Raw genomic sequence first — 14,215 nt, forward strand, 5'->3', positions numbered from 1 at the left:
ATTTGGTCTTTGTATGATACACATTAAAAAAAAAAAGTCGTCAGGGTATTTTTGAGCAGCCAGCCCATCAACTGAAGCTAAGTTTTCTCTTCCAGATATTTTACAAACCCATTGATGTCCATTCTTTCATTTTCCTCATTTAAGCCTTGATCATTTTGGTCTGATACCACATAAAAATACAGATGACTGAAGAGATCAAGAGTTTCAGACTTTGTCTCAGTACCCTACACATCCACTTTAAATTCCACTCAAAGTTCAGAGCAATGGAAATGCAAATCTATCACTTACCATTTTAAGACTTTTCCAGGGGTCTCCTTTTCACCTTAACAGAAGTCTTTAAAGTGGAGTGCATTTAAGAGAATCCCCTGGGGGCAATGTGAGGATCTTGATGGCCTTGTGAGATGTTCCTCTTTCCTCCGCCTCGACTTACAACCAGCTGGACATCCTTGATTGAACAGAAGCGCCTCTGCACATCAAGTCCAAGGAAATTATGGAGCCAGGGGAGTTACAGTGGCAGTGACCGTGGTGACCTCCTTAGTGGAGGTGGTAGAACGAGAACGGGGTACCCAGAAGTGCTCAACAGCAATGGGCTGCAGTTGGAGGGTTCTTTTGCTTTTCAGGAACACCTAGATTTCTGAGGAGAGACTTCCATGACTGGGTAGAGGGAAAGAAAAAACAAGTCAGAGAGAGCTGAAGGGACATGGTTCCTGCCATAAGCTCTGGGATTCCAGCAAGAGGTCCATCCATGTGCCTTTGGGAATCCCCCACTCAAGGACTGCCCTACCAGGCCATGGGCACACCTAAAGCCCCAAGTGCTAAGCACACACCTCCCCCACTCTGCGTCCCGTCTATTAAAAACAAAACCAAAGATTTTATTTGAGAGAGCTGATGGATGTGCATGCATGGCGGGGGTGTAGAGGGAGAGGGAGTTTCAAGGACTCTGCACTGTGTGCCCCCCCAGAGCCGAGGTGGGGCTGGATCTCAAGACCCTGAGATCATCACCTGAGCTGAAACCAGAAGACCCCCAACCCACTAAGCTACACAGGTGCCCCCAGTGTGTTTTTCTTTTTACCACCTTTTATATACACACATCAAACTTTAGCAGGGAGTTACCGCCCGGAAGAAAACTCAAAAGCTTGCGCTATAGCACCACCTTCTGGGAAACAAAAGAAAGGCTTCTAACTGCCAACCTGATGAATTATTAAAATCAAAGCCTTATGTAAGTAAGAAAGGTGTTTGCTACTTTAAAGGTGGTGGCAGAGGCCCATTTCATTGAATACCATAAAAAATCATGGTAACACAGGACAACAAAAAGGTAATGACAATTCTCCAGTAACTGTACCCAAAGACATGGAACACTGTTCTAACTTAGAATTCAAAGTAACAGGACAAAATTCAACAAGCTCCAAGAAAACTCAGAAAGGCAATTCAATGAACTTAGGAAAATTAATGAACATTAAGAAGTACTTTGCCAAAGAAATTGAAATTCTAAAAAAATTAAAATGAAAATCTAAAGCTGAGTATTAGAAAGCATTGGAAATGGAGAAGATCAGATGGAAGAGAGATTAAGTAAGCTGGAAGATAAGGGTTTAGAAATGATTCAGGAGGAAGAGGAGAGAGAACTAAGATACTTAAGAAGTGGATACAACCTATAACAATTATCAGACTCCAACAGAAAAGCTAACATAAGATTAATGGATGTATCAGAAAGAGGAGGAGGCAGAGTGTTTCTAGAAAGAAAAAATGGTTGAGAACTTCCTAACCTGGGGGAAGGAACTGGATATACAAGAATACAAAGCTAATACACCTTCTCCAAGACACACTAATGAAACTGTCAAAAGCCGGGGGGAAAAACCTGTAAGGCATCACCTGCCCCCACATTAGGCTATCAGATTCCTCAGCACAATTTCTACAGGCCAGGAGAGAATGGAATGATCTATTCAAAGAACTGCCAGGCAAAAACTGCCAGGCAAAAATACTCTATAAGTGGCAAAGTTATCCTTATCTGAAAGAGAAAGGATTTCCCAAACCAACAGAATGTGAGTTTACCACCCCTAACACTGCCTTAGAAGAAATGCTGGAAGTAGATCTTCTAGGTGAAAAGATCTCAATACACAACATTTTTATTAAAGTGATCGACAGAAAACTATAACTCTTGAGAATATAAAATAATTGCAGCAGAAAGGTTAAAGAGCACTAAAATGATAGCTATTAAATCGTAATAATTCACAGCATTCACATAATTCACAGCATAATGAGATCCTTGTGACATCTAAAGTATCAGATTAACTCCCCCAATACTTAGCTATAATAGCCTATTATTGACCAGAAGCCTTACTAGTAAGAGAGTAAAAAAAAAACACGTTTTGGGGGCATCTGGGTGGCTCAGTCAGTTAAGCATCTGCATTCCGCTCAGGTCATGATACCAGGGTCCTGGGATGAGTTCCACATCAGGCTCCCTGCTCAGTGGCAAGACTGCTTTACCCTCTCTGCTGCTTCCCCTGCTTGTGCTATTTCTCTAATAAATAAAATCTTAAAAAACAAAAAACCCACATTTTGTATATGTATTATAAACTATTTTTAAAGTAAGCTAGAAAGTGTTGAGATCATAAGGAAAATACATTTGCAATACTGTAAATTCATGTGTAAGTGGTCCTACACAGTTCAAACTCATGTTGTTCAAGGGTCAGTTTTACACTAGCAAAGCCACAGTAATAGAAACAGTATGGTACTGGCACAAAAATAGAACAGGAAGAGGCCAGAATGAAATCCTGGCATATGTGGTCAACTCAACAAGGGAGTGAAGAACATCTGCTGGGGAGAGGACAGTCTTCAACAGGTGGTGCTGGGAAAACTGGAGAAATACATGTGGAGAATAATGGAAGTGGACCCCTACCCTCACACCACTCACAAGAATTAACTCAAAATATATCAAAGACTTAAAACAGAAGACCAGATGCCATAAAATTCCTAAAGGGAACATAGGAGGAAGCTCCCTGATGTTGGTCTCCTCAATCATTTTTTGGACAGTAATGCCAAAAACACAAATAAGAAAAGTAAGAATTAACAAGTGGGACTACATCGAATTCAGAAGCTTATGTAACTTTCCTATTTGAGAGCTGTTTTATAACTTTCTATCTATGACTAGTGGTTGTGCAGGTGCACTTTTTCCTTTATGATCTCGGATACAAAACAGAGACCCGTGTGGTTATGTCAAAGCTCTTTAGCCTTAACTTGTTGGCTTACTCTTCTATCTTCTAGTCTCACTTGCATATCCCAACTCTTAGGTACCAGTACCGCTCAGCTAGCCACAACTCTCCTACGTCAACTGCAGAATCTGGCCTTTTCCCTTTTTATTTTTACCCCATTGACCTGGAACACTTCGCTTTTCTGGCTCATTCCAGTTCTCCAGTCTAGGCATCACTCCCTCCTCCAGGATGTTAACCCCCCCTCTGCCCTCTGTGCGCTCACTGCACTGCACTTGTGCTGGCACCGCCACATTCACACCAGTGCTGAAATAATTCAGATGTCAACCACCTACCTTGCAAGCATACTCTTCTTAGCCTGGTATCCATTTCAGCATCTCACACACAGAAGACACTTGTGTAAGTGCACTGCACCAGTGCTCTCGCAACAAACTAGGTGACTAACAGCAAACTCCTCCATTGTGAACTCTCAGACAACGAGAATGAGGCGGTTTTGGTACCCTTGTTTTCAACTCTCATCTGACTGTATTAAAAGCCGAAGATGAGAGTTTGACTCCTATCTGAGGGATGGGACGGGTTTTGGCACCATTAAACTTCTCCTAATTAGGACTTAGAGCCATTACCATGCCAAATGTCACACAGTTTAATGACCTGAAATTCAAACACAGCGATAGCAAAAGTTTAATAGTTGAAATGGTGGTCGAGACACAAGAAAATATTTTCCATGTCACCAGAGCAGTGATTCTTTGGGTCTGTGGACTCACTGTTGTGACGTCAAGAGGATACAAAACTGCGCACGCAAGCAAAAGTTTACATACAATTTCAGAACATTCACAAACAGATCCAAATTCAAGGAACCTAAATGAAGAACTCTGTAAAAAAAAATTAATTCAAGTAAGAGGCCTAACAAGCTTAGTGCCCAGATAGGTACTACATTTCATGCTGATTATACGCAGATAAAATCCCGGAACTTCCAACTAGATCCCAGGGAAGGCATAAAAAATCTAACACGTGGTTAATGTGTCCTTTAGTAGTCTTCAGAGTATCTCATCACATGCCATGAGATAGTTCAGTCTTGTTGGGTTTAGCTTCTGTGTAAGCATGAGAAAGGCAAATTATGTAATTATATTTTCTTATTGTTTCTCAAAATATGTTAAATGCCCTATTTAGAAATGCATTTTTTAGAGAGTTTACAACAAATAAAGCCTTTATTAACAGGCTGTTAAGGAAAATTTCAGTGTTTCCTTAAAAAAGCTGCTTTATTGACTTCAGTGGCAAATTTATAAAAAGTTCACATGTCTTGATCTATGCAGAATTATGATTCACATTATTAACATAATGAATTACATGTGTACAGCTAATGCACTCATACTGCACACCGATAACATGTCCAAGGGGCTCGTCTCTCAAGTTTCAAGATTAAAAAACACAATGCCTCGAACTCAACAGCATGATTACAAACAAGTATTATTTAAAACCAACAAATGTATATGCTTTACAACATTTCCTCTTCTCTCTTCATTCTAAAAGCTCATTTATTTCATTAGTACTTTGCTTATACTTCAAAAAATGCTTTTAAAAGTTTTGCAGTGAATGGACTTAAAATGAATGCTGGGTCTTTAAAAATTTTTTAATGGTGGATAACTCAATACAAGTGTATTTAATACTGATCAATGTCTGGAATGTCAAAAAACAAAACAAAGCAATCCTCTTAAATATGTATAAATACTTAAATATAGAAAAGCTCCACCAACAGTCAAAACAAAGTATATTTAATGGTTGTATTGGAAAGGAGAAAGGGGTGATTTGTGTCAGGGAAGATTTAGAAAGATTTTTTAAGCAAACACTGCCTACAGTACAGCCTCGCATTTTGATAATTTAAACCTAATTTTACTTAGATATGTAGGGAACTGTTAAAAAAAAAATCACACCCACAAGTAAACAACTGGTAATTTGTTTACAAAGTGCAGTATTTCAGTACAGCAAATTCATCTCAAAGAAGCAGTATGTGTGGCTTCCTGGCCTTTAAAACTCCCCTGGTTTCCACTTAGGTGGTTTAACATTTAGTCATGATGCGTAACGTAAGAAGCCTGTGTAATGAAGCTTGGGTCCCTTAACACCTGCTATTATTAATTCCAACGTAAGAGAGTAGGAGACCTGGAGAGTAAATTGTCAAAATCTGATTGATGAGGTACAGATTATCTGAATAAAATTTATAACCTGCTACCAGTTAGTAATCCCAACATAAACTATTGCTTTGTAATGAACTCTGTATGGTCTGCATGTCCTTCAATAACTGAAGATTTTTCCTGCTTTTTTCACCAGGTCTTGGTTTGACAACGTCCTTCTTGCTTGTGGTTCCTGTGATTCCAGAAGAACGACTGCTGCTGTTTCCTTCTTCATCAAGGGTCTTTCTAGTGGTTCGCAAGTCCCTCTTCTGCTTCTCTACCTTCTGTTTCTCCAGCTATAGCAAATAACCAAGGCAGGGAAAAAGGAGAATTCAATGAAAACAATCTCTTCTGACAACTGGTATTTTTAACTCTCATCCAAACTACAATGCAGATAATATATTCTGGGTTTACTGTTTTAAAGCCTTCCAAAACTTACTGTACCAGTCACTGAACACCGTGTGTCAAAATATAAAGGAACATACAAACAAGAGTACAAGAGTAAACATCAATATTGGGGCTCTTTCAGAAGGTAAGGCAGTGTTGCCCAAGTGCAGAATAGAGTGAGAAACAAGAGGGGTTGGGGGAAGGTGTCATGGAGAAGACAAAAAATCTGACATGGTAAGTGAAGGATAGGATAGATACTAAAGGTGAAGAGGAGAAGAGTGGTTCTAGAAACTAGTTTGAGGAGCAATGAAACATATTCTAGATGGACAAAGAGACGTAATGGTAATGTATTAATATAAAAGATTTTAAATTATTTCACTATTTTAGAATAATTTAAACCAGAGAATTTATTTCAGAGAGCTTTACTTGTACTTTAAGCTGCTGCCAAGCTGGTGTTCCATTAGCGAGAATAAAGTTAAATCGAATGTACAAAAAACAAATTAGACCATCACTCCTATAGCAATCATTTGCTTATATTTATTCTTTTTTAAATGTGAACTTCACAAAAATACTTAAAATCTCAGGTTTTGGAGTTGAAAAGACCCACGCCTGCATGCCAGCTCTGCCATTTACCAGCAGGCCAGTGTGTCCTTGCATAAAGGTTACTTACTTTCACTTTAGGATATGCCTACCTCCCAAGAAAGAGCCCATTTCCTTATCCATAGAATAAGACAATACACCCATTTCATAGGCATTCCATGAAAATCCAATAAAAGGACATATTTAAAAGCACTGAGCATCATGCCTTTCATATAGCCACCCATCAGTAAATGTCAGCCAAACCTATTCTGCTTCCAGTCTTTCTCCATTTCCATCAGTGGTATGGCTGCCCTCTCCCTCAAATGATATTCAGCAGCAAGCTGCCCTGATCTTTCTACTTCCAAAGCACAATTCTAATCTGTCTGCTTCTCCCCGACTGCAGTCAGTGATGATCTCTGACAGAGAACTTCTCCCTGCCCAGATGATCTCCAGACCATTCTCAGCAGTCACAGTAATCGCCTAAGCCATGAATCACTGTATTTCTTTCCAGACGAAACCCTGGCGTGTGCCCTCCTACTGCACTTAGTAGGTATTAAATACATGGCTCTTCTATTAATTTAATTAGCAACAGAAATATAACAGGATTTTTTTTTCACATATTTATATCTGACTTACTCCTTTGGGAATCAAGAATTTCCAAGTGCTTTCAAAAGACTTAGATACATTTAGAACCATTTAAATTCATCAGGGAAGTTTAAGTTTGTTCATATAAAGGTAAGATTAAATATATTCAGTATTTGAAACATGTATCTTAGATGATGAAATCGACTCTCAGATTACAAGACAGTGTCTTCCTTCCTAGCCCACTGAGCACCAATCCTTAGTACGAAAGGACTGAATCAGTGTCTACATTAGGGAAATGCTCCCTGCAGCTCCCCATCTGTGATACTTTTCAATGTCATCGATTAATGTATTTGAGGAAAGGCTTTTGGTTCTGCTTTGTTCTTTTTAATCATTAGAAACAGGGAAAGGGAAACTGAGTTGGAGTTACCTGGGCTTGGTATTTTCGAACTTTAGTTATTTGGTTGGCTTTGGCCTCCATCCTCCCCACCAGTGCCTCCAGTTCACACTCTAAGTTGTCCTTCAGTTCAACAGTTGGGGATTCTTGGATAAGTTTCGCAAGCTGCTGGTGGTCACTATATAAAAAATAAAAGCAAGGCTTGATTAAGTTTCTGGTTTCATAGTTAGGTCCAACACAACCCACTCACCATAGGACCACTGGTCTGTGCAATAAAAAATGACTCAATTTCTTAAACAGAGCAACAAGATGGTTTTAAGGCTCAAGAAAGGCACTGGAGGCAAATGCACAAAAGGAGTTCTTAATTTCAAAGACCTAATAATTTATATTCCTTCCTCCCCCAGAACAGTATACATATACACGTATATTGAAAAGAAAAGCCTAGAAAGACAGGGAGGATCTCGTTCTTCAAATACATCCTAATTTATCATTTAAGTTGAACTAAACTCCTCCCTGTGTATCAAGCTCTCGATAAGAAAATAAAACTTAAATGTAAACCTTGATCATGAAAACATTTAACAGTATTAAAAAAGGGAGAGATTTCCCCCAGAACGGTTATATTTGTTAAGGTCTTAGGTGATTGGTTCAAGGACTGTGCTCAGATATTTGCTGAACAAATTAACAATATAATTAATGACGTCACCAAGAAGTTAAAATGAAGTTTTAGAACTGTAATTTTTTTTAAAAAAGATTTTATTTATTTGAGAGGGAGACAGCGCAAGCAGCGGGGAGTAGCAGAGGGAGAGGGAGAACCAGACTCCCTGCTAAGCAGGGAGCCCAATTCGGGGCTCAATCCCAGGACCCCTGGGATCATGTCCTGAGCCGAAGGCAGACGCTTAACTGACTGTGCCACCAGAACTAAATATAACTTAAAAAAAACCCCAAAAAACAAAAAACAAAAACTAAAACTCACAAGCTCATTTGCCCAAATTCATCCTGTAAAGTCTGTAAGACTTCTGACAACTCTTCATTAATGCTGTTGGAGGAGGAAGGTGTTACTGACAACTTCTTACTTTTATTACCACTTCGTGAAGAACCTTGCTTTGTCAAAGGAACATTGTTGACCACTCGATCGTTGCACAGGGCTTTACTGTGTTGCTTCATTAGGTGCAAGACATGCTGAACATTGGCTACCACAGCATGACTAGGACTGGTGGACTGAAGAAAAATGAGAATTAATTGAAGCCACATCCCCTAAATCTGTTTTCTTGCTTACTCCCTAAGTAGCATAAAAAGACCCCCACCCACCAAGAGGCAATATAAATCTCCTAGAGTAAATCCTAGTACCAAGTCACACTGAACCTCTGAAATACCTCCAATTCGCCTTTGTCTCCACCCTCCTGTCATTCCCTTGCAACTACCCCTACTACAAGAAGATTCCATTTGGACTCCCTGCCCCTAGTGTGTTCAGTCTTTAACTCCATAGTGCTAAAAGCTCTCCTCCTAAAATATTACTCTAATAGGAATATTAGGTTGTTCTCCTACTTGAAATATTTGATGTTAAGCCCACTAACTTTAATGTCCAAATTCCTTAGCATAGGAAAGAAGTCTTCTATCATTGAGCTGCAACTGATACCCCACTGGCCTTATATCCCACCATCCCCTAATTTCTCTGCTTGCTTGAATTTTTTTATCTAGATTCAAATTAACATATAACAACGTGGATGGAACTAGAAGGTACAATGCTAAGTGAAATAAGTTGGTCAGAGAAAGACAAATACCATATGATTTCACTCATATGTAGAATTTAAGAAACAAAACAGATGAACAGAGAGGAAGGGAAGGAAAAATAAAGTAAGATGAAAACAGAGAAAAAAAAAAAAAAGAAAGAAAACTGAGAGGGAGGCAAACCATGGCAAACCATGACAGACTCTTAACTCTAGGAAACAAACAGGGTTGCTGGAGGGGACAGGAATGGGGGATACAGTAATTGGGTGACAGGCATTAAGGAGGGCACTTAGAAGTAATGAGCACCAGGTGTTGTATGCAACTCATGAATCACTGAACTAGCTCTGAAAATCTGCATTATTTAAATAAACTATATTTGCACATGCCATTTCTTTTGTGTGGCCAACATTTTTTACCATTCTTTAAAACTAAGTTCAAATATATTAACTTTTAAAGACTTCCTTAAAACCTCTAGGTAATGAATTGGTCCAATTAAGTAGTCCATTCTCAGATCACCTACAGCATTTATGCCTATCACAACGTTTATCACAATATATTATAATTGTGTTTGCATATCTATTTCACTTACTAAACACTGTATGTACTTCCAGGTAGGAGGGACTGCGGTCAAATTCATTTCACTATCCTCAAACAGTTAAGATGCACCAAGTTCATCTTTGTCACATAAACAACAACAGGAGAAACCTGGTATCCTTCTCAAAGTTTCTGGTTTTGAATGTTAAACAATAATCTCCATATGCTATTTCAATTTACAAACAGATGGCTGGACAAACTTGGCTCCATGAGCATCATCTAGACAGCTTGTTTAAAATGCAGATTCCTACAAAACACTCCAAACTCACTGTGGTGTCAAGGCTTGGAAATGTGTGTTTGTTTGTTTGTTTGTTTTTAATTTAAAGGAAATTCTATGGAAATGTGTATTTTTAAGATTGCTAGTTGATTCTGACCAGCCAGGTTTGAAAACCACTGTGCTAAGCTAACAGATAGTCTCTTTTTTCTTACTTTCTATTGTTAGGTAGCAAACTGAATCCAGCATTATATATGAAGAAGTTTGTATACTATATCCAAGTAGGGTTTGTTCTAGGAATTCAAGACTAGTTCAACTATTTTAAAAATCGATCAATGTAATGCATCAACAGTATAAAGGAAAAAGCACATAACCGTATCATTAATAAAGAAAAGCATCTGAAAATATCCAACACCCAATCAGGTACTCTCAGCAAAGTAGAAACAGAAGGAAATATCCTCTAGTTGATAAAGAGGCTTGATAACCTACAGCTAACATCTTTCTTACTGGTGAGACTGAATGGTAATGTTCTCCCCCCACTCAAGATCAGACAAAAGGCAAGGATGTCTACTCTCATCACTCCTGCTTAATGTAATATTAGAAATTCTAGCTAATGCATTAAGGCAAAACAGGAAATAAAAGGTTTGCAAATTAAAAAGAAATAAAACTGTCCCTATTTACAGATGACATACTTCTCTACACAGAAAATCCAAACCAATCTGAAAAACAATTCCTAGGACTAGAAAGTAATTCAGTGATATCACAGAATGTAAGCTCAACATACAAAAACTAAATATAATAGCAACGATAACACAAAAACTACATTAAAACTAAATACAACTTACACTTGCTCTAAAAAAAATATGTTAGTTTAAATCTAATAAAACAGACATGGGACCAATCCACCAGAAACCACAAAATACTGATCTGATGAAAGAAATTGAAGATCTAAATAAATAAATAAAAGCTATACTGTACTCATGGTCTGGAAGATTCAACATAACAAGGACATCAACTCCCCTAAGCTGATCTATAGTTATAATGTAATTCCAACCAACATTATGAAAAGATACATTTTTTGTAGACAGAGACAAACTTATTCTAGAATTCTTATCGTTTTCAAAGAAACTAGAAGAGCTAAAACAATTTTGAAAAAGAAGAATAGAGAAAAGAATCACTCTGCCTGATGTTAAGACTTACTATAAAAAGCCACAGTATGGGGTGCCTGGATGGCTCAGTTGTTAAGTGTCTGCCTTCGGCTCAGGTCATAATCCCAGGGTTCTGGGATCGAAACCCGCATTGGGCTCCCTGCTCAGTGCAGAAGCTGCTTCTCCCTCTCCCACTCCTCCTGCTTGTGTTACCTGTCTTGCTCTCTTTCTGTCAAATATATAAATAAAATCTTAAAAAAAAAAAAGCCATAGTAATCAAGGCAGTGTGGTACTGGCAAAGAGGTAAACACATATATCAATGAAACAGAATAAAAAATAAACCTTGACCTAACAAGCCTCATGCTGTATACAAAAATCATTTCAAGTAGATCACAGATTTAGATGTAAAATATGAAATTATAAAATACATATGAAACATAAGTGAAAATCTACAGGATGTCGGTCCTGGAAAAGAGTTCTTAGACCTGACAGCAAAAGCATGACCCATAAAAAGCAAAAATCAATTAACTGGATTTCATCACAACAAAAAGCTGCTCTGTTTAACACTCTAAGAGGAAAAAAGACTGGGAGAATATACTCACAAACTATGTATCTGATATATGACTTTTATCAAAATAAGAACTCTTAAAACCTAACAGTAAAGACAAAAAACAAAAAAAACCATAATAACCAGCCCAATTAAAAAAGGGCAAGAAATGTAGGTAGATATTTCATTAGAGGATATATGGATGGTAAATAGACAATGAAAATAGGACTACCATCATTACTGTAATATAAAATCAAAGCATAGTGAGATATCATACACTCAGAACGGCTAAAATAAAAAGTGACAATACTAAATGCTGGTAAGATAGGGAAAAATTTCATCTCTTGGGCACTGCTATTAGGAATGAAAAATGTTACAATCATTTAAAAATAAGTGGATAGTTTAAAAAGAAAATACACACTTACCATACAACCCAGTGATCACATTCCTGGACATTTATCCCATAGAAACGAATACTTATGTTCACACAAAAACCTGTATACAATGTTTGTACTGGTTTTGTTTGTGAAGACTGAAACTGGGAGCAACCCAAAAAAGTCCTTAAGTGGGTGAATCATTAAACGGTGGTACATTCACACCATGGGATATTCAGCGAAGAGAAAGGAAGGAACTATGGATACACACAACAATTTGATCAATCTTAAGGGATTTATACTGAGTGAAAAGGTCAGTATCAAAAAGGTCACATCCTGCATGATTCCTGTTTTTGAAATGGCAAAACTGTAGGCATGGAGTGCTGGTGGTGGTTGCACGAATATGTGATAAATTCACACTGACCTAAATCTACACATGCATGTGCACACATACACACCCACAAGGGCCTGTGAAACTAGAGAGATCTGACTTAGGTCTATGGATTGTACCAATGTTAACCTCCTGGTCGTGAAACTACTATGTTGTGTAATGTACCGCTGCGGTGGTACACCAGATAAAGGGTACAGGGGCCCTTTATTATTTTTGCAATTTCCTATAAATCTAGAACCTTTTCAAAATTAAAAAGTTAGTCTATGTTTTTATCAAGATGATTTAAATTCACCTACAATTAAAATGGCTTAGATAGACATTCTCCCTTGCAACTCTGTAGTCATTAATACAACCTTGATTATCAAGAACCAAATTCATTTGTCTCGTTAACAATTCATTTTTATTCTTTTTAAAAGAGATTTTGTTTACTTATTTATTTGACAGAGAGAGAGATCACAAGTAGGCAGAGGCAGACAGAAGGGGAGGTGGGAGCAGGCTCCCTGCTGAGCAGAGGACCTGATGCGGGGCTCGATCCCCAAGACCCTGAGATCATGACCTGAGCCAAAGGCAGAGGCTTAACCCACTGAGTCACCCAGGAGCCCCTCTCGTTAACAATTTAATGCTGATATACATAGTAATCATTAGAGTGTGAAAATATGTGAGTATGTGAAATCATTATTCTGCTCATAACTTGTGTTGGCGATACTAATCGTCTATGTATACTCTCAATAAGCATTATGCAGATTTTAAAACTTTTTCCTATTATTTTGCTGATTGTATTTATTAGTTTTTTTGTTTGTTCAATCTGTAATTTAAAACTTAGGACATGTACTTTATGTTTTTTTAATTTCATTTTTCTAGTAATTCATTTTTATTGCCTTTTACAAGTGTATTGGTCTATGACAACATCTAATTAAAAATAAAAACTGAGGGGTGCCTGGGTGGCTCAGTGGGTTGGGCCTCTCTGCCTTCTGCTCAGGTTGTGATCCCAGGGTCCTGGGATCGAGCCCCACAATGGGCTCTCTACTCAGTGGGTAACCTGCTTCCTCCTCTCTCTCTGCCTGCCTCTCTACCTACTTGTGATCTCTGTCTGTCAAATAAATAAATAAAATCTTAAAAAAAAAAAAACCTGATCCTTCACAATAGACAGTTTGACAACACTTGGCTAGGTGACAGCACATTCTTGGCTATTTGAATAATTTTCTTTCAAAGATTTTATTTATTTATTTGAGAGTGAGCGAGTAAGAGAAAGCATGAGTGGGGGAGAAGCGGACTCCCTGTTAAGCAGGGAGCCTGATGAGGGGCTCAGTCCCAGGACTCCAGGATCATGAACTCAGCTGAAGGCAGACGCTTAACCAACTGAGCCACTCAGGCACCCCTATTTGAATAATATTTCACAAAGAGTACAAATAACTTCAGAAGTAGAGTTTAGGTTGAAAAGACTGGTCTTCGAACCTGCCTTGTTCAAACTTTGTATTAATGACTTCAATGAGAATTATCAATGATAGGCAATATTTGGAGATAATACAAATAATGAACTAGATTCTAACGTAATGTGGGACAGGGTAAATCTATTCCTATAGTTTCATTTACTTACAAATTCTGTATAAAATAATTAGATCTACAAGGTAGGACCTACACTATAGAAGCTAATGCAAAGATTCAGGAAAACACTTGTTACTTCAGTTGACTCTAAAATTCATGAGAGGGGGAGCCTGCTTCCCCCTCTCTCTCTTCCTACCTCTCTGTCTACTTGTGATCTCTGTCTGTCAAATAAATAAATAAAATCTTTAAAAGAAAAAAATTCATGAGAGGGATTGATCATGTGGCTTCCTCCAGAACATTAATATGATGCTAGGCCAAGCTTTGTCACCAGAAGGTGACAAAGTGTCTATTCTGT

The 14,215-nt window shown here is 38.0% G+C and overlaps 1 protein-coding gene across 2 annotated transcripts in view; it reads right to left on the reverse strand.

Moving 5' to 3' along the window:
• Positions 1 to 3,863: 3,863 nt before the first annotated feature.
• Positions 3,864 to 14,215, reverse strand: part of CEP57 (centrosomal protein 57) — a 41,026-nt gene continuing 30,674 nt past the window's right edge. For both annotated transcript variants that reach the window (XM_044258269.1, XM_044258268.1), the window contains exons 9-11: positions 8,293 to 8,537; positions 7,353 to 7,497; positions 3,864 to 5,670 (exon numbers count right to left, since the gene is read on the reverse strand). In XM_044258269.1, coding sequence (XP_044114204.1) covers positions 5,437 to 5,670; positions 7,353 to 7,497; positions 8,293 to 8,537 — 624 coding nt within the window. In that variant the 3' untranslated portion in view covers positions 3,864 to 5,436. The remainder of the gene's footprint in view (positions 5,671 to 7,352; positions 7,498 to 8,292; positions 8,538 to 14,215) is intronic.

The sequence above is a fragment of the Neovison vison genome, chromosome 7 (assembly GCF_020171115.1).
Source record: "Neovison vison isolate M4711 chromosome 7, ASM_NN_V1, whole genome shotgun sequence".
NCBI classification, from domain to species: Eukaryota; Metazoa; Chordata; class Mammalia; order Carnivora; family Mustelidae; genus Neogale; species Neogale vison.